The 25,527-nt window shown below is 36.1% G+C and overlaps 1 protein-coding gene across 1 annotated transcript in view; it reads left to right on the top strand.

The window, feature by feature from the left end:
• CFAP69 (cilia and flagella associated protein 69) overlaps positions 1 to 25,527 on the top strand; it is a 71,107-nt gene that overhangs the window by 34,228 nt on the left and 11,352 nt on the right. Inside the window, exons 10-15 of the mRNA XM_082631930.1 lie at positions 2,341 to 2,389; positions 2,481 to 2,602; positions 4,847 to 5,063; positions 7,424 to 7,588; positions 10,927 to 11,045; positions 12,822 to 12,940. Of these exons, the coding sequence (XP_082488056.1) occupies positions 2,341 to 2,389; positions 2,481 to 2,602; positions 4,847 to 5,063; positions 7,424 to 7,588; positions 10,927 to 11,045; positions 12,822 to 12,940 (791 nt within the window). The remainder of the gene's footprint in view (positions 1 to 2,340; positions 2,390 to 2,480; positions 2,603 to 4,846; positions 5,064 to 7,423; positions 7,589 to 10,926; positions 11,046 to 12,821; positions 12,941 to 25,527) is intronic.

Raw genomic sequence — 25,527 nt, 5'->3', positions numbered from 1 at the left:
TTGCACTCTGCCAGTTCTTCTTTGCATCCCTTTGGAAGGTTGAGATCCTCCTCGCGTATTATAATTTACTCACAAATATAATTTACTCAGCTGGGCATAAGACCTAAATAGACATTTCTCCAAAGAAGACAAACAAACGGCCAATAGGCACATGAAAATATCCTCCTCATTGCTAATTATTAGAGAAATGCAAATCAAAACTACAATGAGGGGGCTTCTCTGGTGGCGCAGTGGTTGAGAGTCCGCCTGCTGATGCAGGGGACACGGGTTCGTGCCCTGGTCTGGGAGGATCCCACATGCCGCGGAGCGGCTGGGCCCGTGAGCCATGGCCGCTGAGCCTGCGCATCCGGAGCCTGTGCTTCGCAATGGGAGAGGCCACAACAGTGAGAGGCCCGCGTACCACAAAAAAAAAAAAAAAAAAAAAAAAAAAACTACAATGAGGTACCACCTCACACTGGTCAGAATGGCCATCATTAAAAAGTCTACAGAAAAACAGGGACTTCCCTGGTGGTCCAGTGGGTAAGGCTCCATGCTTCCAATACAGGGGGCCCAGGTTCAATTCCTGGTCGGGGGTCGGGGAACTAGATCCTGCATGCATGCCATGATGAAGAGTTTGCATGCCGCAACTAAGAGGTCTGCATGTCACAACTAAAAAGATCCCGCATGCCGCAACTAAAGATCCAGCATGCCCCAGTGAAGATCCCATGTACTGCAACTAAGACCCAGTGCAGCCAAGATAAATAAATATTTAAAAAAAAAAAAGTCTACAAAAAACAAATGCTGGAGGGGGTGTGGAGAAAAGGGAACCCTCCTACACTGTTGGTGGGAATGTAAATTGGTGCAGCCACTATGGAAAACAGTATGGAGGTTCCCTCAAAAAACTAAAAATAGAGTTGCCATATGCTCCAGCAATCCCACTTCTGGGCACATATCAGACAAAGCTATAATTTGAAAAGATACATGCACCCCTGTGTTCATAGCAGCACTATTTACAATAGCCAAGACATCGACAGATGAATGAATAAAGAAGATGTACATATATACAATGGAATACTACTCAGCCATAAAAAAGAATGAAATAATGCCATTTGCAGCAACATGGATGGACCTAGAGATTATCATACTAAGTCACACAGAGAAAGACAAATACCATATGATGTCACTTATATGTGGAATCTAAAAACAACACAAATGAGCATATCTATGAAACAGAAACACACTCACAGATATAGAGAACAGACTTATGGTTGCCGAGGGGGTAGGGGAGGGAAGGATTGGGAATTTGGGATTAGCAGATGCAAACTATTATATATAGGATGGATAAACAGCAAGGTCCTACTGTATAGCACAGGGAACGATATTCAGTATCTTATGATAAACCATAATGGAAAAAATATGAAAAAGAATATATATATGTATAACTGAATCACTTTGCTGTACAGCAGAAATTAACACAACATTGTAAATCAACTAGACTTCAATAAAATAAAAAAAAAAAAGTCATGGAATTTATACTGTGCAAATGGGGAAAACATCCTACCTAGCTTCCTAGTCAAGGTTGCAATGTGTAGGTGGGCCTATGTTTCTGTGGAAGCCCCTGGTCAGTCAATAAATTCTCATTAGCATCCTTGCAAACATTCAGGTGAATTCCATGAATGTGAGCCAATAGGAATAACATCTTCACATTTTAAAGAAACCATATGGATCTTAAAGTAATAGGAATATATAGTTGCAAACTCAAAAGCCCAAGGGTTGTCCCTATAAATTCTCCCTAATGTCCGAAGTCCAACTAGGATATCTCTGTCAGGAATGAGTTCCCTCATGCTGAAATGTTTTCTGGTCATTCTTCAGGGCTTTTCATGTTAAGTAGGAATTGTTTGTTGTCTCTTGACCAAACCTTTGACATATTTGAGAGTAGTTGGGGTCAGGGCGGGGAGCCAGGGGGTGTTTAAGAAGAAAAGCTGTTGAAAATAACTGTTTTCTTCCCTTCTTTCGTCCCTTGAAGGTATAGGTAATGAATTACATAAGTTACTTCTAGCAGTACGTTTTGGGTTCTTACCAAATTTTAAACAGTATCTTGTAAAATATTCATAGAATAATGTAATATATTTCTTAGAACCTACAGAAGTAAGTTTAATATTAAATAAATTACAAGTTTATCTGGCTATATGCTTTTATTTTCTTTCTTTCATCCCTTATTATTAGTGCTTTATGAACTCAGATGAATGACAAGGAGAGTCTGATAAAAAAATACCTACATATTAAGTAAATATGGGCATCTGTAACTTAATTTCCATATAATTAATTCATCCTTCTGTTTATTTTGTGTATTTATATTAGGAGTGTGGCTTTACCAGGGATTTGATATTATTTGCAACCTTTAATGAAGGTAAAAACCATAAAACTTTCAACTTATAATTAATGAGTCATACATCATTTCAGCTTTTATTTTACTCTGCCTTTTTTTTCCCCTCTCACAGTTAAAAGCCAAAATCCTTTGGTAAAAGGTCTTAAGTTTTCTAATTCCTACGAAGATTTTGAGTTGAAGAAATTGCTATTCAATATAATTGTGACCTTTTGTAAAGATTTATCTACTATACAGGTAAAAAGTAATCAAAATTAAAATTAAAATTGTCTCACTTTGTAGTATGACTTTTTAAAAGCCACGGCTGCAAATCTTTCATCAGCCCGTATATTTACCATAGAAGGTAACAAACTCGTATTCACTGGAATTTCACTTTTTCAAAATTTCTCTTATCTATTAATGAACAGTGAATTTACCTAAATTTAAACCACATAAACCAAGGAAAAGCAGGAGAACTGTGGTGATTTATTTATATATTTAGAGCTCCTGAATAAGAGAACATAAACTGAAAGAAAATCTATATAGGCCCACCCAGCCTAATAGTCTATCTTTGACCATAGTAATGAGGGATGATTTAATGCTGAAGGAAATTGCTCATCTCTATGCTGCCCATCTCAAACTGTATGAACCTGCTTTTTCTCCACACAAATCTAACCTCCTTATGTACATATTTTTATTACCCATGAATTATCTTAATACTTTATATCCTACATAAAGCATGGTGTAATTTGAAGAGCACTGGAAATGAATTTCACTTCTGTCTTATTGCCTACTAGCTGTATGGCCTTGGCAAAGTCACCTAAACTTTCTGAGGCTCAGTTCCTCCTTCTGTTGTGAGACTGAGATAAAGGCTTTGTAAACTATAAAGCAACAGAAAAAAATATACTACTTACTAACAATTCCATTAGTTTAGTTATTACTGCATTAATTGAAATTTCATTTTAGTCTTAAAACTCTTTCAAGTTCCAAGGGAGGATTCATTCTATCAATTTCATTAGTGATAATATAAACGTGATATAATATGGTGGTTAAGGCTTTAGTCAGGTGGAATCCAGTGCTGTCGCTTTCTAGCAATGTGATCTTGAATACATAGTTTAGTGTCTCTAAATTCCAGTTATCTCAACTTCAAAGTGGGGAAAACACCTATCTCATGGACTTATTATGAGGATTAAAAGAGCTAAAAACAATTTTTTTTGGTAAGGCCACTTTGAAGAATATACTAAAAAATGCTCAGAAAAAAATGTCTTTACAGTTATAACTTTATTATTCATATCAAAAACATATACTCCATAGAAGCTAAATGTATTTTCTGAAATGCAATATAGAAAATCATTCAATAGAATATGGTTTATTATTATAGTGGAGTATTATATAACTATTAAAATGACAGATACAAAGATAATAAAATTTACACTATAGTTTATGAACCAATTTTATTCGACAACAAAGTCAAATGGCACAAAGACTGATAAGCTTCTTGAAGCACTATGTGAGCAGTGGAATCAGCTATTTTTTTTCTGTCATATGTTTGTGTTTGTGGCTCAGTAATGGTAGTGATAATAAATACGTGTACTGTTATTTGCAGTTCACAGAGTATTTCAAAAAAATTATCCACTTACTACTTAGAGCAGTGCTAGAACCAATTGTTGTTCTTGTTTTCTCAGTTCTAAATCTTGTGCACTTTCCATGTGGAATAGTAGAAAATTTAGAAAAATTCATAGATTTATTGTGAAAAAATCTTTGTAGAATAATGCCAGATGAAAAGAAAATTGAATAGAATATAGCAATGGTGTGTTACTATCTTGTGAACCATAAATATACATCAATCAGAATCAGCTATAATATTAACTTGATTGTCATATTATAATAGCTTTGCATTTTTGTTTTATTTTTATTGACATCATGGATTCAGTACAGTTTTAAAATTCTTGGCGTGTAATTAACTATGGCTTGTGACCTGACTGGTATTCACTGGATAGAGTATTTGTATAAGTTCTGTTGCCTGTGCTTAAAAATAGCCATAGTCTATTATCATAACTTCAGACAAAATTGATTTCTTAAAGTATATATACAATTGAGTCTCTGAAATGTTTCCTTTAAGAAACAAAAGTAAGGAAGACAGAAATAACCACCAGTTTATTTGCTCTAAATTTTTGACTCTTGTGGTTTTATCATAAGTGGGAGGTAAATTGCATATATAAGCAGCATAGATTAAAAAAACTAATACTTATTTTATATTATTGTCATCCATAGAGTGTATATCCTAGAAAGGGGGATCATAGTGAAATGTTGTTATTAGTGAGTTTGCTTTTGGGTTTTTTAATTTTTGGTACTTAACATAGCTTGGAATCTTTAGGAAGAAAGTATTTTGAAATGATCATCAATAACACATCAAATTGGAAATCTTTTATTAAATTTTCTTATATTAAATAAAATTGTTTTAATTATGTTTCTAACAGTACTTTTTGCCCTTTCTCATAGCTATTAATTGATGGCAAAGTTATTTTGGCTTTGTTTACCTATGTTAAAAAGCCTGAGAAACACAAAATAGTTGAATGGTCTGCAGCACAGTATGAAGAATTACAACTGCATGCAATTGCCACTTTGTCATCAGTGGCTCCTTTTTTAATAGACGAGTACATGTTGTATCAGGGAAATGCTCACGTCCTTGCATTTTTAGAATGGTGTGACAGTGAAGGTAAGTGGCCTTTCAGATTCCTGTCAAAATTCTAATCTACATATCTCAACTGAATGGCAGTGTAGAAAAAGAAATACAATTAAAAGGAGAACTAACAATGTAGATCTGGCCTTCTGTGACCTTAATATGTTTAAATGGTGTTTTAAGGAAAAAAGCCTGAGATTTCATTTATAGTCAGACATTAGTAAATGTTAGCTATAGTTGATGCATACCTTTCAGCAAAATAAATCATTCATATAAACTGATTTAAATTTTTATATTATTAGGCCTATCCAATAATTATACTGTCCTGTAATATTTTAATTAGTCATTCAACAAATATTTATTGAATGCCTACTAGTAACCATATATTGTTTTAGCTACTAACGAAACATTTATGTTCAAAATAAATGAAGTCCATACCTTCATGGAGCTTCAGATCTAGATCTCTAGCCACATGTAGTCTGCCAAGTTAGAAGAGCCCTAATTTGTATGAATATTTCATTTCAATTCTCATAATTCTTAGAAGGGAAATAAGAAATACATTCTTTTTAAAAAAGAATTATAAGTAAGATACTGTATTCTTCTCTGGTAGTAACTTTGCTCTGGAAATAATTTTGTATGGTACATTTTCATTAGATCAAGAATAGCACTCATCCATGAGGAAGAAAAAATTATAGCTTATTTTTATTCTCTAGTTTTTAATATGCTGAGTTACTAAATTTAGTCATGTTAAATTACTGTGCATTAAATAAAACAATTCTCCTGTCTCTCCTTTATATTATTTATGTTTACAGAAGTCTATAAGGCAAAAAAAAGGAAATGCTGCCTAACAAGAAGAAGCCTGATAGCTAACAGTTATTGAGTACCTACTATGTGATAGGCCTTAACCCCCTCAGCAGTATTAAACCATTTAGGCCTCACAACAAATCTAGGAGTTATAGGTTCTATTATTAGCCCTGTTGGTCAGTGGGTAGAACTCAGTCAGAGAAGTAAAATAACTTGTTCCTTGCCACATAGTAAGTGATTTAATGCAGGCAGTCTAGCTCCAGAATCCACATTTCTAAACCTATACACACTACTGAGAACAGGATTTTGAACTTTTTTTTAGCATTAAACAAAAAGCTACTTCTAAAAGAACCTTTCAAAGAAAGCATATTATAACGAAGAAAGAGAACTTGCCTTGTTATTTATCAAGACTGACCATAAAGCTATTGTAATTAAAATTGTATGGTACTTGACCAGGCATAGACCAGTGGAATGGAATATATGGGAGGTTGGCATCATCAAAGATGATATTGCCAATCTATGAGAGAAGGATGGTGCTCAGGCAGTTCGCCCTCCCTGTGAAAAAATAAAAATTAGATCCTTTCAACTTGTTTAAAAAAGTCAATTGCAAAATGAATTAAAGCCCTAAATGCAAAAAGTTAAACTGTAAAAATCTTAGAAGAAAACATGGGAAATTATCTTTATGAATAACAGGGTAGAAACAGACTTTTTAAATAAGAGGAGCTTAAACTATAAAAAAGATTATTAAATGTATTAACTACTGTAAAACAGAAATATCTGTATGACAAAATCTGAATAAGATAACAATCTATAAATTGAGGGAAGACATTTACTCACCACTCTGACTGATAAATGATTAGAATTCAGCTTCATAAAGAACTCCTACATATCAAAAAGAAAATAACTGAGTAGAGAAGTAGGCAAACAATAGAGATTTCCAAGAAAATTCTTCAAAATTTTTGGAGAAAATCTCAAATTTTCAAAAAAAATTAAAAGACACTCAACCCACTGGTAATCAGAGAAATGTAATTGCTCTGCAAATTAAGATAACAATGAACTACCATTTCACATTTAATAGATTGGGAAAAATCTATTTCTTATAGAATGTATCCATATAACCACTTTGGGGAACAATTTGGCAACTTTAATAAAATTCCATGTGGGTATGTGATTCTGGTGTCACAGGTGAAACACTTCTCAGTGGGAACAAGAGGACATGAACTAGAATGTCCATTGTAGCAATTTGTACTAGTGAATGGATAAACTGTTACTTATAAACTGGATGTGGAAAGCAGTTAAAACTGAGTGATCTAGATCTACTTGTAACAATGTGAATAATTTTAAAAATACAACGAGTAACAGAAACAAGTTACCAAAGATACATACCATAATGATACATTTGAGTAAAATTTAAAAACACATATTTCTGTACTGGAAATAGAAAGAGGAGGGGGATGGAATCATATTTACTCCTCTAAAAAAAAAAACCTAAAGTATGACAAAATTTTAACATCTCTTTAAACTTATATAGATATAAAAGATGTCTAATCTAAATTTCTTGATGTAAACTAACTATTAATATTTCTCTACAGATTCCTTCTTTAGTCATGGGAACAGTTTTCATGGTACAGGTGGCCGTGGAAACAAGTTTGCCCAGATGCGTTACAGTTTAAGACTCTTGAGAGCCATGGTCTACCTTGAGCATGAGACCATAAACAAGGATCTTTGTGAAAAGAGAGCAATTCAGCAACTGATAGGTAAAAACATAACATGTTTGTGTCCTGATGAAAGTAGAATGTTTATAAATTAGAACTTTTGTTTGAAATGTTTTTCTACACATTTATTTTGTCCTATAGCTGACAAACTCCTGAATATTTTCTTGATTTTTGTTTCATACTGTTACTATAAATTAGTTTGTCTTTACTGAAACATCATGATCACTTATCCTTTAAACATTTGTTTACTTAATTCAGATACCGTTTCATTTAGGATTATCTTTATCTTTTTTTTTTTTTTTTAATGGGCTAGTGTTATATTTCACTCTTCTAGGAGTAAGATCACCACTTTTTGGCCAGGCCTTTTGGAGTCATTTTAAAAGAGGTTAACATTACATTTTCCAGTGCATTTGACATTACCAGAACACTGGTACGCTGCTGTATACAGAAATGTACATAGGTTTTCTGATGTGAAATATCAGGATATCCTTAATTTTCAGCTTAAAGTGTTGACTGTGCTAAGTCACTTTATCTCCAATATACATACATGCAAGCTCAGTGTAAAATTCAGAACCCCTAAGCAAAAGCTTTCTACCTTTTGTTATTTAAAAAATAAATAGTTCTCTGGCCCTAACCTTTCCTGACTTTGAGAAGTAAGAGCTATATTTGTCATATCCATGTTCAGTGACTGCCTCATGAGTAGGTGATATAATTTGCTGGATGTCAATTAATTACAAATGCTTACTCAAAAACTCTTCTACCTGTTCAGTGCCTTCTCTTCCATCATTAGTGGATTGGGGTGGTGCCCTCTAATAATAATACTAGTAAGCAAAATGAGGATATTGAAAAGGGGGCTAGGCAAAAACATTCACTCTCTTGATGAGCTTACTGGGGGATGACCAAACCTGAAAGTAGATTTTATCACTTCTGTGCACATTTCATGATACAGAACTCAGTGTGAAGGCCCCAGCCTAACTGGATGAATACAATTTTCCATATATCCAAGAAGAGGTCTTATTTATTTATTTATTTATTTTTTTTGCGGTATGTGGGCCTCTCACTGTTGTGGCCTCTCCCGTTGCGGAGCACAGGCCCTGGACGCGCAGGCTCAGCGGCCATGGCTCACGGGCCCAGCCGCTCCGCGGCATGTGGGACCTTCCCGGACCGGGGCACGAACCCGCATCCCCTGCATCGGCAGGCGGACTCCCAACCACTGCGCCACCAGGGAGGCCCCATATATCCAAGAAGAGGTCTTAATCTTACCTGGGTAGCAAGTGGGGAAGGGAAAGCAAATAGCAAGGGTTCTTTTCTTCTCAGGACCTTTCCCTTTAACTTGAAAGAAGCTGATCTTTATTATGTGAGTTCCTAGGGGCAGGAACCTTCTGTTACAGAGTCTAAGGAGGCTCTATAGTAGTAATAAGCTCAACAAATAGTAATTGCACTGTAAATGTAAATGTTTATACACCTGTTGTGTAGGCACTGGTGTCATAAACATGTATAGAACAGAACTCTCAGGACCTTGCCTTAATGAAAACAAAAGGAAAGATATATGTCATAGAAAGATAGCATGCATTATCCTGCACTGTTAGTAAGGCACCTAGTGAGTAATACAGAGAGTAAATGCCACAGGGTAGTTTTCAATGCTGGGCAATCTTAACAAGAATCTTTATGAGTTAGGGTGTGAGGGTAAGGCTGGTTTCAAGAAGGAAAAAAAGAGAGAGAGAGAGAGAGAGAGAGAGAGAGAGAGATGGTCTTTCAAGCAAGGGGACAGCATAAACAGAGACATGAAGCCAAAATATACATGATGATGTGTTCAGAGCTAGCTTAAGTGGAGTCAAAGTTTTATGAAGACAAATAATATGAGATAAAGTTAATTGTCTAGTCAGAGGCCAAGCTAGAAAGAGTTTTGAATGGCATACCATAATAGAGTTTGAACTTCATTCTCTTTAAGCATGGGGAGCTATTAGTGGTTTGGATTAGGGAAGTTATATGTGCAATGCTATTTTAGAAAGAGGAAATCTGAAAAATATATCCAATGGTTAGAATAGAGCAAGGAGAGGGTAAATGTAGGGAGTTAAAGGATACCGAAATATTAAGAAAATAATTCAGTATTAACATAACATTTATTACAGACAACAGGGAAAGTGACATCCCTGTACACAGGTAGCAAGAAGAGGAGATAATCTAGAAAGGAGAAGCAGATGCAAGGCCAGCCAGGTTGGATTCCTAGAAGGTGTCCTAATAAGGGAGCATAGGCCCTCTGTCCATGGCATGCCTCTGCCCTGGCCTCCAGCATGCTCACCTAACCTTCCTAGCCTCTGATCCTTCACCTACTGTAATTCATCCTAACAGGACCAAGAATTGTCCCTTCAGAGCCAACAGTGTAAATAGGCTGTGATTTCCATGGTCCTTTTACTTTGAAACATAGATCCACACCTTCCTGCTAATGCCAGTGATCCCTTAGTAACTGAGGAAAAATGACTTTTGTTCCTTATACAAAGCTTAAAGGAAAAGTCCTTTTTTTGAGGCAAAATTTTATTGTGAATGACATTCCATCAGTGTAAGTGGCTATTTTCAAGTCTTTTAAAATTTTGATTGGAAGGAGAGCTTTTAAAGAACATGGGAATATTGCTACCTAAGTTGTTGAAGATGCCTTCAAGTGGACATAAGGAGATGATGCAGAAAGAAGTAACAGGAATAGAAAACGTACTTAGGGATGTCTTCCACCTTTGCTTAAGATTTACCCTGTTAACCACAAGGACAAGAAGAGATGAGGCAAGCTATGATCAGGCATTTTGGTCATATATTTGCAAAGGCACGCATCTTTGCCTCATGAAACTGCATATTTACAAACAGTTTTGTTTGCTTGGTGAAGTATCAGGTTGTTAAGGGCTTCTTTTAATGACACGCCATTAATTATGTACTAGAAATTCTATATATATGGGGCTACTGATTGTATTGAGATCCCAATGAATCCATTTATCATCTTCTGTCTACAGCTTCTAGGAAAACATACAATGAAAATAGCCCTTTTTTTTTTCTTTTTTTTTTTTTTTTTTTGCGGTATGCGGGCCTCTCACTGTTGTGGCCTCTCCCGTTGCGGAGCACAGGCTCCGGACGCGCAGGCCCAGCGGCCATGGCTCACGGGCCCAGCCGCTCCACGGTATATGGGATCCTCCCAGACCGGGGCACGAACCCGTATCCCCTGCATCGGCAGGCGGACTCTCAACCACTGCGCCACCAGGGAGGCCCGAAAATAGCCCTTTTAAAAGTAGTTTTTCTAGTTGAAATTTTATAAGAAAGAATTTCAGAACAGTAATTGATCAAAATAGAAATACAGTGTTCAATAACTTTACATTCTTTAACTTTTTTCAAATCAGGAATCTTTAAAAATACAATAAGCAAGTATAATGATAAGGAAGAGGCCATTCTTTTGGAAATTCAATCTGATATTTTACTTATTTTATCTGGTCTCTGTGAACATCATATTCCTAGGAAGGTATGTATGCCTGTGAATCAAAGTTTTGTTCAGATCTCTCAATCACATAACACTATGAACTTTTTCTTAGTAAATGTCCATAAATGTTGGTTTTTTTTAACCTTACGAAGATTTAATATTCTTTTTTTAAGAGTATAATTACATACAGTAAAGTATATAGATCTTAAATATATAGTTTGATAGGTTTTGACAAATGTATACATCCACTTAACCAATATCACAATTAAAATACAGAATTTTTTTTTTTTTGGTACGCAGGGCTCTCACTGTTGTGGCCTCTCCCGTTGCGGAGCACAGGCTCCGGACGCGCAGGCTCAGCGGCCATGGCTTACGGGCCCAGCCGCTCTGCGGCATCCGGGATCTTCCCGGACCGGGGCACAAACCCGCGTCCCCTGCATCGGCAGGCGGACTCTCAACCACTGTGCCACCAGGGAAGCCCCAAATATAGAATATTTTTATCTCCCTGTAAAATTCTTTCATGCCGCTTAGCAGCCATGCCCCCACTTGCCTACGGGCAACCACTTTTCTGATTTCTATTCCCATAAATTAGTTTTGCCTATTTTATAACTTTATATGAATGGAATCACATAATTATTTACTCTATTAGTTCTGGTTTCTATCAGCCAGCACCATATTTCTGAAATATATCCATGTTGTTGCATGTATCAATAATTCATTCCTTTTTATTGCTGAATAGTATTGTATGAATACAACAAAATTTGTTTCTCTATTCCCTTATTGATAAACATTTAGGTTGATTCCATTTGGGACTACTATGTTTAAAGCTTTAATTAACATTCTTGTACTAGTCTTTTCGTGGACATAATGCTTTAACTTCTCTTGGATAAATACCTAGGAGTGCAACTAATGGATCATAAGATAGGTGTATGTTTTGAAGAAACTGGCAAATAGTTTTCCAGAGTGGCTGTACCATTATAAATGATGTTTTGGGTTTGAATTGGGTTCATACCTAAAATTAAAAGTTAGAAAAAGAGATTAATTCCCTTTGATCTTTTTAATGCCGTAGCAAACTCTGAGTCTCAGAGATTAATAACTTAAATAGCAAGACATAGATTATGAAGGTTTCAAGGTTCAATTATGAAGGTTTCAATAGAGTGATTGAGGGAGAGGCAAAAAAGAACAGTAAACACATACTTAGCTCCAAGCTTTGGTGGAACTTCTTATATTCTACCACCCTGCGCCTATGTTCTTCTGGAAAATACTCATAGTCTTGCTTACTGGGAACCAGAACTGAACGACAGGACAATAGGAAAGGTACTTGGTAATAGACAAATATTAATTGGTGAAAACATCACATAAATTATTAAAGGTTTTAACTGCTATTTATAAATTTATTTCTCTCGGGAACATTGGAAAATCTTCCATGATAGAATTTTAACCCCTTAAATTAGTTGTTGCTATCTAGTACTCATCTGACATGGTGTTAGATTACATTCATTACAATGTGGAAGAAAACCATGGGATAAGTCTTATGGTGTTTTTTTTTTAAAGAAAGAGAAAGGGAAAACATAAAGGGGCATTAAGCTGGCATGTTGATTGATATCCTCTCTAAAATGACTAGCTTTACAATAATTTGTCTTAAATTCCTGAGAACAAGTGAGTACAAATTTGAAAATAAAAATTGTATTACGGTACTATTTTCCTAAAAATGTTGTTGTATTTTTCTGGTAGAAAAAGTTTTAGGGGACTGGATGAAACGGGAAAGGAAAGGATTATTTATTTATTTCAAGAAATACTTTTAAATAAATCTCTTAGGAAATTTTTGGAACTGAAGGAGTGGATATAATTCTTCATGTAATGAAAACAGACCCCAAGAAGTTACAGAGTGGATTAGGCTATAATGTACTTCTTTTTAGTACATTGGACAGCATTTGGTGAGTATTACTGTACCCATGTTAGATAGAATCACAGTAAAAGAAACTTACCTCTTTTGGTAGCTATGTATGCCAATTTTCTTCCCTCAAAACTACAGCAGAAAGATAGCCTCTTTCTTTTCAGTAGTCCAGAAATGACACTATCCTTTGGAAAGTAGTCTTGTCCATCACTCAAATATAAAACCATTCTTGTATCTAAACTTAAATCCTTGTTTTTGTGATTTGAATGAGTTCCATTTTGCCGTGGCCTGGGAAAACACAAGCATCTACTATTACTCATACAGTATTCTTATTCTTGAAGACTGCTGAATTCCTCATTCATCTTATCTTAAAAAGTTGAAAACCAGTTGATTAGGTATTTCCTAATCAATATTGTTTCCCAAACATTTTAGCATTCCAAAGGGCAAATATATATAAATACACACACACACACACACACACACACACACACACACACATATACTACTTAACATTAATTTATGAAATTTTGTCTTGGGGAAAATTAGTTGAGTTTCCTATATCATTAACACAACACATTTCTTCTATTTGGGTGGAATTCATGAGAGCCACACTACAACACATTCGTTTAAAAACAAATAAACAAACAAACAAACAAACAAAAAATTCATGACTATAGACCAAATGGGCCTAACAGGTGTATGTAGAGCATTCTACCAATAACAGCAGAAAACATTTTTTTCAATCACTGTGATATTGTGATTTATAATTTAAAAATATGTATTTGGTCCATTTCTAGTACAGAGCTCCTAAAACTCTTATAATTTCTTAATTAATAAGAGCAATGGGAACATCTTTTGTTACAATATTTGGTCTTTTATCCTCAGTTCCTCTAATAGTTTCAGAGTAATAAAGATGAAAGTAGTATCTTTTGTTATTCATAACAAGCCCCTTTCAACTACATCTGAGGTTATGTTAATGACGTGATTTTTGGAAAGCCCCTAGATAACCGCAGGATGGGAGCCTGGTTGCCAGGGGAACTAACTATATGGTTAATTAAAGGGTTGTAACTTTCAGCTACACCCTCAACCTCCAGGGAGGGGAGAGAGGCTGAAAATTGAGTTTAACCATCAATGGCCACTGATTTCATCAATTACACCTACATAATGAAGCCTCCATAAAAATCCTAAACTATGAGATTGAGAGAGCTTCCAGGTTGGTGAACACTTGGAGGTGCTGAGAGAGGGCATGGAAGCTCCACGCCCCTTCCCCATATACCTTGCCTTGATCATCTCTTCCATCAGGCTGTTCCCAAGTTGGATCATTTTACAATAAACTAGTAATCTAGTAAGTAAACTATTTTCCTGAGATCTGTGAGCTACGCTATAGCTGGTTTATCAGAAGCACAGGTGACAACCTGGACTGGAATTTAAGGTTGGGGAAGGAAAGCAACACAGTCTTGTGGGACTGAACCCTTAACCTGTGAGATCTGATGCTAACCTAGGTAGATAGTTTCTGAATTGAACTGAATTGTCAGACACCCAGTTAATGTCCACTGAGAATTGAAGAATTGGTTTGTGTAGGAAAAACCTACACATTTGGTGGCCCTAAGTGAAGTATTTAGAGTAGTTTTGAGAGGAGACAGAGAGTTTTTTTTTCTTTTTTTTTTTTTTACGAACAAAAATGGAGCATTCTCTAGGGTAAATCACATGTAAGTTCATAAAACAAGTCTTGAGAAATTTAAGAAGACTGAAATCATTCCTTTCTGACCTCAACTGAATACAACTAGAAATCAATAACAAAAGGAAACCAGAAAAACTCACAAATGCATGGAAATCAAACAACACACTCTTGAACAACCATTGGGTCAAAGACAAAAATAAAAGGGAAATTAGAAAATTTCTCAAGAAAAACTAAAATGAAAACACAACATACCTAAACTTACGTGATACAGCAAAAGCAGCACTAAGAGGGAAGTTTATAGTGAAAAATCCCTATGTTTAAAAAGAAGAGTCAAACATCCTAACTTTACACCTCAAGGAACTATAAAACAGAACAAACCAAGCCCAAAGTTATCAGAACAAAGGAAATGATAACAATTACAGCAGAAATAAATGAAATAGAGAATAGAAAAACTCAACAAAACCAAGAGTTGCTTCTCTGAAGAGAAAACAAACCTTTTTTGAAAATTGACAAAACTTTAGCTAGACTAAGAGAAAAAGAGAGAAGACTGAAATAAAATTATAAATGAAAGAGAAGACATCACAACAGATAACACAGAAATAAAAAAGATCATAAGGGACCGTTATAAAGCATCTGCCAACAAATTGGAAAACATAGAAGAAATGGATAAATTCCTAGAAATATACAATGTACTGAGACTGAATCAAGAGGAAATAAAAAATCTGAACAGACAATAACAAAAAGGAGATTGAATCAGTAATCAAAAACCTCCCAGGCAAAAAAGCCCACGTCCAGAGAGTTTCACATGTGATTTTTACCAAAAATGTAAAGAAGAATTATTCTGAAAGGTAGGAGAATAGGGAACACTTCCAAACTCATTTTATGAGGCCAGCATCACCATAACACCAAAGCCAGACAAAGACATCATAAAAAAGAATTGGAAGTTCCTTGGTAGTCCAGGGGTTAGGACTCAGCACTTTCACTGCCATGGGCCTGGGTTCGATCCCTGGTCAGGGAACTAAGATCCTGCAAGCCACGCAGTGTGGCAAAAAAAAAAAGAGAGAGAGAGAGAACTACAGACCAATATCCCTGATGAACATGGAAGCAAAAATCCTCTAGAAAATATTAGTAAACTGAATTCAACAGTACATTAAAAGGATTATACACCATGACCAAGTGGAATGTATCCCTGGAAAGTAAGAATAGTTCAAGATATGCATATTAGTCAATGTGATATACCACATTAATGTGGTATATCACAAAAGGACAAAAATCACATAATTATCTCAATGTATACAGAAAAATCATTTGACAATTCAACACCCTTTCATGATAAAAACTCTCAATAAATTAGGTGGAGAAGGAATTTACCTCAACACAATAAAGGCTGTATATGAAAAGGCCACAGCTAATATCACACTGAATGGTGAAAAGCTGAAAGCTTTTTCTCTAAGATCTGTATAAGGCAAGGATGCCCACTCTCACCACTTCTACTCAATATAGTACTATAAGTCCTACCCAGAGCAGTTAGGCAAGAAAAAAAAAAAAGACATCCAAATCAGAAAGAAAAAGGTAAAATTATCTCTGCAGATGACATGATCTTATACGTAAAAAACACTAAAGACTCCACCAAAAAAATGTTAGAACTAATAAATGAATTCAGTAAATTTGCAGGATACAAAATTAACATCTAAAAATCAGTTGCATTTCTATACACCAATAATGAACTACTCCAAAAAAAGGAAATTAGGAAAACAATCACACTTGCAACTTCTAAGAATAAAATACTTAAAAATAAACATAACCAAGGGGTGAAAGACATAGTGGTACAGCCACTGTGGAAAACAGTATGGAGGTTCCTCAGAAAATGAAAGATAGAACTACCATATGATCCAGTAATCTCATTTCTGGGTATATACCCAGAAGAATTGAAATCAGGATCCTGAAGAGATAGCTGCACTCTTATGTTCACTGCAGCATTATTCACAATAGCAAAGATACAGAAACCACCCAAATGTCCATCAACAGATGAATGAATAAAGAAAATGTGGTATATACATACAATGGAATATTACTCAGCTTTAAAAGAGAAGGAAATCCTACCATTTGCAAGAACATGGATGGACTTAGAAGACATTATGCTAAGTGAAATAAGTCATTCACAGAAGGATATCTCTTATACATAATTTCTCTTATAAAAGGTATCTAAGGGCTTCCCTAGTGGCGCAGTGGTTGAGAGTCTGCCTGCTGATGTAGGGGACACGGGTTTGTGCCCCGGTCCGGGGAGATCCCACATGCCACGGAGCGGCTGGGCCCGTGAGCCGTGGCAGCTAAGCCTGTGCGTCTGGAGCCTGTGCTCCCAACGGGAGAGACCACAACAGTGAGAGGCCCGTGTACGACAAGAAAAAGAAAAAAAGCATCTAAAATAGTCAAAAGTGTAGAAGTAGATAACAGTATGTAGACAGTGGAATGATGGAGTGAGGGAGGCATGAGGTGTTATCGTTCACCGGGTATAATGTTATAGTCATACAAGATTAGTAAGTTCCAGAGATCTGCAGTACAACATTGCCCATAGATCTGCTCTATAATTTAGTGGCTATAGTTAAGGTAAGGTATTGTGTACTTAAACATTTGTTAAGTGCATAGATCTAGTATGTTCAGTGGTCTTACTACTAAAAAAAAAAAAAATCACAAAGGGATACAAGGAAACTTTTAGAGGTGATGAATATTTTTATTACCTGGATTGTGGTGATAGTAACACAAATATATACATATGTGCAAACTCACCAAATTATATATAATATATGCAGATTTAAAAATTCCAGTTATACTTCAGTAAACATGGGGTGGGGGGGAAATTCTGATGAATATTACTTTCCATAAGATGAAGTAACTAGATTTATCCCCTGCAAATTCTCTGTTTATATAGAGAGCTGGAATACTCAGCTGTCTTTCAGATACACATAAACAATGGGGCTAATCAACTATCTAGTTTCTTTTTTACTGCAGAGAAGAGAGGGATATAGTGATAAAATGATAACCTGATCTTAGGTTTCAACAGCAAAGTCTTATTGACCAAAGTGCTGTATTAAGCATAGTAAAAAATTTAGAGATGAATATTAATGAGTACCATCCTTACTATCTACCAATACATTGGGATTCAGTGGTTACTGCAGAAAATGACTTGATGTTTTATCCCTTTTTTATTTAATACCTCACAGTTATACTAAGATAAAGATAAATAGTTTTATTTATCTGTGTAAGTCCGATGTTTAATTAGTAACACTGGGCATCAGATCTTTTTCCTTTTCTTAGGAACTTAACTGAGAGGAGTTCTTTTTTTTTTTTTTTTTTTTTTTTTGCGGTACACGGGCCTCTCACTGTTGTGGCCTCTCCCATTGCGGAGCACATGCTCGGGACGCACAGGCTCAGCGGCCATGGCTCATGGGCCCAGCCGCTCCGCGGCATGTGGGATCTTCCCAGACCGGGGCACGAACCCATGTCCCCTGCATCGGCAGGCAGATTCTCAACCACTGTGCCACCAGGGAAGCCCTGAGAGGAGTTCTTGTCTATTCATTTGAATCATGAAAGGACTTTACATTTTGTCAAACACTTTTACTTCTGTTGAGATATCATATAGTATTTCTCCTTTATTCTGTTAATGTGGTCCACCACATTGTATTCCTTGAATAAGTCTGACCTGGTTATGGTGTATTATTTCTTTTTCTATGTTGTTGGATTCAATTAGCTAATATTTTTAGATTTTTTGGGGGGGTACCATGTAATGTGAGCTTAATTTTCCTTTTTATTAATGTTCCATGGATGGTTTTGGTATTTAGTTTATTTTGACCTCAGAAAACAGGAAATATTATTTCTAGAAAGAGTTTGTGTAAGATTGTTTTCATATCTTTCTTAAATAATTTGTGGAATTCACCGATTAAATCATCTGTGCCTGGAGTTCTCTTAGTAGAAATATTCTGAAGTATAGATTTCATTTCTTTAATATGTGTGTGTCTATTAAGGTTTTCTATTCTTGCATAGGTTCTGATGTCTTTTTCTAGGCACTCATTTATTTTGTCTAAATTTTCATATTTACTCTCATAAGGCTGTTTGTAATATCCTCTTAGGACTTTTAATGTCTGTAGGATACAAAGCGATGCTTTCTTTTCCTTTCTTGGTATTAATCATTTCTGCCTTCTCCCTCTAGCTTTTTTCTTGATGGGTTTCACCAGGAGTTGATCAATATTATTAGTCTTCTTAAAGAATCAATTTCTGTGCATTATTATTTCTATTTTATTTTGTTTTATATTTAATTAATTTCTGTGGGTTTTCTTTCTTTCATTCAATTTCACCTTTTCTATTTCTTTTGTTTTTCTGGAATTTAATTTTATTTTTATACACCAGTTCTTATTAGTCATCCATTTTATACACATCAGTGTATACATGTCAATCCCAATATACATCAGTGTATACATGTCAATCCCAATCACACCACCACCCCCAAGACCCCGCCACTGTCCCCCCTAAGTATCCATACATTTGTTCTCTACATCTGTGTCTCAATTTCTGTCCTGCAAACTGGTTCATATGTACCATTTTTCTAGGTTCAACATATATGTGTTAATAAATGATTTTTTTTCTCTTTCTGACTTACTTCACTCTGTATGACAGACTCTAGGTCCATCCACCTCACTACAAATTACTCAACTTTGTTCATTTTTATGGCTGAGTAATATTCCGTTGTCTATATGTACCACATCTTCTCTATCCATTCATCAGTCAATGGGCATTTAGGTTGCTTCCATGACCTGGCTATTGTAAATAGTGCGGCAATGAACATTGGGGTGCATGTGTCTTTTTGAATTATGGTTTTCTCTGGGTATATGCCCAGTAGTGGGATTGCTGAATCATATGGTAATTCTATTTTTAGCTTTTTAAGGAGCCTCCATACTGTTCTCCATAGTGGCTGTATCAACTTACATTCCCACCAACAGTGCAAGAGGGTTCCCTTTTCTCCACACCCTCTCCAGCATTTGTTGCTTGTAGATTTTCTGATGATGCTCATTCTAACTGGGGTGAGGTGATACCTCATTGTAGTTTTGATTTGCATTTCTCTAATAATTAGTGATGTTGAGCAGCTTTTCATGTGCTTCTTGGCCATCTGTATGTCTTCTTTGGAGAAATGTCTATTTAGATCTTCTGCCCAGTTTTGGATTGGGTTGTTTGTTTCTTTAATATTGAGCTGCATGAGCTGTTTATATACTTTGCAGATTAATCCTTTGTCCATTGATTCATTTGGAAATATTTTCTCCCATTCTGAGGGTTGTCTTTTCGTCTTGTTTATGGTTTCCTTTGCTGTGCAAAAGCTTTGAAGTTTCATTAGGTCCCATTTGTTTATTTTTGTTTTTATTTCCATTACTCTAGGAGATGGATCAAAAAAGATCTTGCTGTGATTTATGTCAAAGAGTGTTCTTCCTATGTTTGCCTCTAAGAGTTTTATAGTGTCCAGTCTTACATTTAGGTCTCTAATCCATTTTGAGTTTATTTTTGTGTATGGTGTTAAGGAGTGTTCCAATTTCATTCTTTTACATGTAGCTGTCCAGTTTTCCCAGCACCACTTATTGAAGAGACTGTCTTTTCTGCATTGTATATCCTTGCCTCCTTTGTCATAGATTAGTTGACCATAGGTGCGTGGGTTTACCTCTGGGCTTTCTATCTTGTTCCATTGATCTATGTGTCTGTTTTTGTGCCAGTACCATATTGTCTTGATTACTGTAGCTTTGTAGTACAGTCTGAAGTCAGGGAGTCTGATTCCTCCAGCTCTGTTTTTTCCCTCAAGACTGCTTTGGCTATTCAGGGTCTTTTGTGTTTCCATACAAATTTTAAGATTTTTTGTTCTAGTTCTGTAAAAAATACCATGGGTAATTTGATAGGGATTGCATTGAATCTGTAGATTGCTTTGGGGAGTATAGTGATTTTCACAATATTGATTCTTCCAATCCAAGAACATGGTATATCTCTCCATCTGTTGGTATCCTCTTTAATTTCTTTCATCAGTGTCTTATAGTTTTCTGCATACAGGTCTTTTGTCTCCCTAGGTAGGTTTATTCCTAGGTATTTTATTCTTTTTGTTGTAATGGTAAATGGGAGTGTTTCCTTAATTTCTCTTTCAGATTTTTCATCGTTAGTATATAGGAATGCAAGAGATTTCTGTGCATTAATTTTGTATCCTGCAACTTTACCAAATACATTGATTAGCTCTAGTAGTTTTCTGGTGGCATCTTTAGTATTCTCTATGTATAGAATCACGTCATCTGCAAACAGCAACAGTTTTACTTCTTCTTTTCCAATTTGGATTCCTTTTATTTCCTTTTATTCTCTGATTGCTGTGGCTAGGACTTCCAAAACTATGTTGAATAATAGTGGTGAGAGTGGACATCCTTGTCTTGTTCCTGATCTTAGAGGAAAGGCTTTCAGTTTTTCACCATTGAGAATGATGTTTGCTGTGAGTTTGTCATATATGGCCTTTATTATGTTGAGGTATGTTCCCTCTATGCCCACTTTCTGGAGAGTTTTTGTCATAAATCGATGTTGAATTTTGTCAAAAGCTTTTTCTGCATCTATTGAGATGATCATATGGATTTTATTCTTCAATTTGTTAATATGGTGTATCACATTGATTGATTTGCATATATTGAAGAATTCTTGCATCCCTGGGATAAATCCCACTTGATCATGGTGTATGATCCTTTTAATGTATTGTTGAATTCTGTTTGCTAGTATTTTGTTGAGGATTTTTGCATCTATATTCATCAGTGATATTAGTCTGTAATTTTCTTTTTTTGTAGTATCTTTGTCTGGTTTTGGTATCAGGGTGATGGTGGCCTCATAGAATGAGTTTGGGAGTGTTCCTTCCTCTGCAATTTTTTGGAAGAGTTTGAGAAGGATGGGTGTTAGCTCTTCTCTAAATGTTTGATAGAATTCACCTGTGAAGCCATCTGGTCTTGGACTTTTGTTTGTTGGAAGATTTTTAATCACAGTTTCAATTTCATTACTTGTGATTAGTCCATTCATATTTTCTACTTCTTCCTGGTTCAGTCTTGGAAGGTTATACCTTTCTAAGAATTTGTCCATTTCTTCCAGTTGTCCATTTTATTGGCATAGAGTTGCTTGTAGTAGTCTCTTAGGATGCTTTGTATTTCTGTGGTGTCTGTTGTAGCTTCTCCTTTTTCATTTCTAATTTTATTGATTTGAATCCTCTACCTGTTTTTCTGATGAGTCTAATGGTTTATCAATTTTGCTTATCTTCTCAAAGAACCAGCTTTTAGTTTTATTGATCTTTACTATTGTTTTCTTTGCTTCTATTTCATTTATTTCTGCTCTGATCTTTATGATTTCTTTCCTTCTGCTAACTTTGGGTTTTGTTTATTCTTCTTTCTCTAGTTCCTTTACATGTAAGGTTAGATTGTTTATTTGAGATTTTTCTTGTTTCTCGAGGTAGGCTTGTATAGCTATAAACTTCCTTCTTAGAACTGCTTTTGCTGAATCCCATAGGTTTTGGATCATCCTGTTTTCATTGTCATTTGTCTCTAGGTATTTTTTGATGTCCTCTTTTATTTCTTTAGTGATCTCTTGGTTATTTAGTAATGTGTTGTTTAGCCTCCATGTGTTTGTGTTTTTTACGTTTTTTTCCCTGTAATTGATTTCTAATTGTATAGTGTTGTGGTCAGAAAAGATGCTTGATATGATTTCAACTTCCTTAAATTTACTGAGGCTTGATTTGTGACCCAGGATGTGATCTATCCTGGAGAATGTTCCGTGCGCACTTGAGAAGAAAGTGTATTCTGCTGTTTTTGGATGGAATGTCCTATATCAATTAAATCTATCTGGTCTAATGTGTTATTTAAAGCTTCTGTTTCCTTATTTATTTTCATTTTGGATGATCTGTCCATTGGTGTAAGTGAGGTGTTAAAATCCCCCACTATTATTGTGTTACTGTCAATTTCCTCTTTTATAGCTGTTAGCAGTTGCCTTATGTATTGTGATGCTCCTGTGTTGGATGCATATATATTTATAATTGTTATATCTTCTTTTTGGATTGATCCCTTCACCATTATGTAGTGTCCTTCCTTGTCCCTTGTAACATTCTTTATTTTAAAGTGTATTTTTTCTGATATGAGTATTGCTACTCCAGCTTTCTTTTGATTTCTGTTTGCATGGAATATCTTTTTCCATCCCCTCACTTTCAGTCTGTATGTGTCCCTAAGTCTGAAGTGGGTCTCTTTTAGACAGCATATATATGGGTCTTGTTTTTGTATCCATTCAGCAAGCCTGTGTATTTTTGTTGGAGCATTTAATCCATTCATGTTTAAGGTTATTATTGATATGTATGTTCCTAATACCATTTTCTTAATCGTTTTGGGTGTGTTTTTGTAGGTCCTTTTCTTCTCTTGTGTCTCCCACTTAGAGAAGTTCTTTTAGCATTTGTTTTAGAGCTGGTTTGGTGGTGCTGAATTCTCTTGACTTTTGCTTGTCTGTAAAGCTTTTGATTTCTCCATCCAATCTGAATGAGATCCTTGCTGGGTAGAGTAATCTTGGTTGTAGGTTTTCCCTTTCATCACTTTAAATATGTCATGCCACTCCCTTCTGGCTTGTAGAGTTTCTGCTGAGAAATCAGCTGTTAACCTTATGGGAGTTCCCTTGTATGTTATTTTCATTTTTCCCTTGCTGCTTTCAATATTTTTTCTTTGTCTTTAATTTTTGCCAATTTGATTACTATGTGTCTCAGCGTGTTTCTCTTTGGGTTTATCCTGTATGGGACTCTCTGCACTTCCTGGACTTGGGTGGCTATTTCCTTTCCCATGTTAGGGAAGTTTTTGACTATAATCTCTTCACATATTTTCTCAGGTTCTTTCTCTCTCTCTTCTCCTTCTGGGACCCCTATAATGCGAATGTAGTTTCGTTTAATGTTGTCCCAGAGATCTCTTTCTTAGGCTGTCCTCATTTCTTTTCATTCTTTTTTCTTTATTCTGTTCCACAGCAGTGAATTCCACCATTCTGTCTTCCAGGTTAGTTATCCGTTCTTCTGCCTCAGTTATTCTGCTATTGATTCCTTCTAGTGTAGTCTTCATTTATTGTATTGTTCATCTCTGTTTGTTTGTTCTTTAATTCTTCTAGGTCTTTGTTATACATTTCTTGCATCTTCTCGATCTTTGTCTGTATTCTTTTTCCAAGGTCCTGGATCATCTTCACTATTATTATTCTGATTTCTTTTTCTGGAATGTTGCCTATCTCCACTTCATTTAGTTGTTTTTCTGGGGTTTTATCTTGTACCTTCATCTGGTACATAGCCCTCTGCCTTTTCATCTTGTCTATCTTTCTATGAATGTGGTTTTTGTTTCACAGGCTGCAGGATTGTAGTTCTTGCTTCTGCTGTCTGCCCTCTGGTGGATGAGGCTATCTAAGAGGCTTGTGCAAGTTTTCTGATGGGAGGGACTGGTGGTGGGTAGAGCTGGCTTTTGCTCTGGTGGGCAGAGCTCAGTAAAACTTTAATCTGCTTGTCTGCTGAAAGGGTGGGGCTGGGTCCCCTCCCTGTTCGTTATTTGGCCTGAGGCAACCCAACACTGGAGCCTACCCAGGCTCTTTGGTGGGGCTAGTGTCGGACTATGGGAGGGCTCACACCAAGGAGTACTTCCCAGAACTTCTGCTGCCAGTGTCCTTGTCCTCACGGTGAGACAGACCCACCCCCATCTCTGCAGGAGACCCCCCAGCAGTAGCAGGTAGGTCTGGTTCAGTCTCTATGGAGTCACTGCTCCTTCCCCTGGGTCCCGATGCGCAAACTATTTTGTGTGTGCCCTCCAAGAATGGAGTCTCTGTTTCCCCCAGTCCTGTCAAAGTCCTGCAGTCAAATCCTGCTAGCCTTCAAAGTCTGATTCTCTAGGAATTCATCCTCCCTTTTCTCAACCCCAGTTTCGGAAGCCTGATGTGGGGCTCAAAACCTTCACTCCAGTGGGTGGACTTCTGTGGAATAAGTGTTCTCCACTTTGTGGGTCACCCACCCAGCAGTTATGGGATTTGATTTTATTGTGATTGCACCCCTCCTACCATCTCATTGTGGCTTCTCCTTTGTCTTTGGATGTGGGGTATCTTTTTTGGTGAGTTCCAGTGTCTTCCTGTCAATGACTGTTCAGCAGTTAGTTGTTATTCCAGTGTTCTCACAAGAGGGAGTGAGAGCACATCCTTCTACTCTGCCATCTTGAACCAATCTCACCCTTTTCTATTTCTTGAGATAGATGCCAGGATCATTGATTTTCAACCTTTCTTCTGTTCTAATATATCCATCTAAGGCTGTAAATTCTCCTGTAATAATGGTTTTAGCTCCAGCTGAGCTTCCATATGTTCTATTTGTATTATCATTATGTTCAAACTATTTTCTAATTTTCAGTGTGATTTTCTTTTCAATCTTTGGGAATTTTAGAAGTATATTATTTAATTTCTGAACAGAGAAGGATGTCCTATTTTTTTCCCTTATTGTAATTGTTATGAATTAAAGAGGCAAAAGACAGCCCATGATAGGCATCAGAGAGTACTACTTCAAAAGTGGGAACAAAAAAAGTGTGATTCATACCCAGAGATGGTAAAACCTGGAAGCACCTGAGTGAGAGGGGCCAAGCTGATGGCCTTTATGCACCGACCCTCACACAACCACCGTCACAAAACAGCCAGCAGAAACAGGGTCTCTTTCTTTTTTGAAGAGGGATCCATGCTAAATAATTATCACATTATTACTGAATGATAGATAGATAGATACCCCGTTAAATAGGAAGGGTATACAGTTTGACCCCAGCAGGCTTGCAAGGCCTGGGAGGGCTAGAAGGAGATTAGGCTCTGTTTACCAACACCAACACCACCACCAGCCTGTTCAACCCATATCCATCCCCCACCCA

Source organism: Mesoplodon mirus (genome assembly GCF_964341445.2).
Source record: "Mesoplodon mirus genome assembly, chromosome: 9".
NCBI lineage: Eukaryota > Metazoa > Chordata > Mammalia > Artiodactyla > Ziphiidae > Mesoplodon > Mesoplodon mirus.
This window is presented reverse-complemented; position numbering and strand designations above follow the sequence as displayed.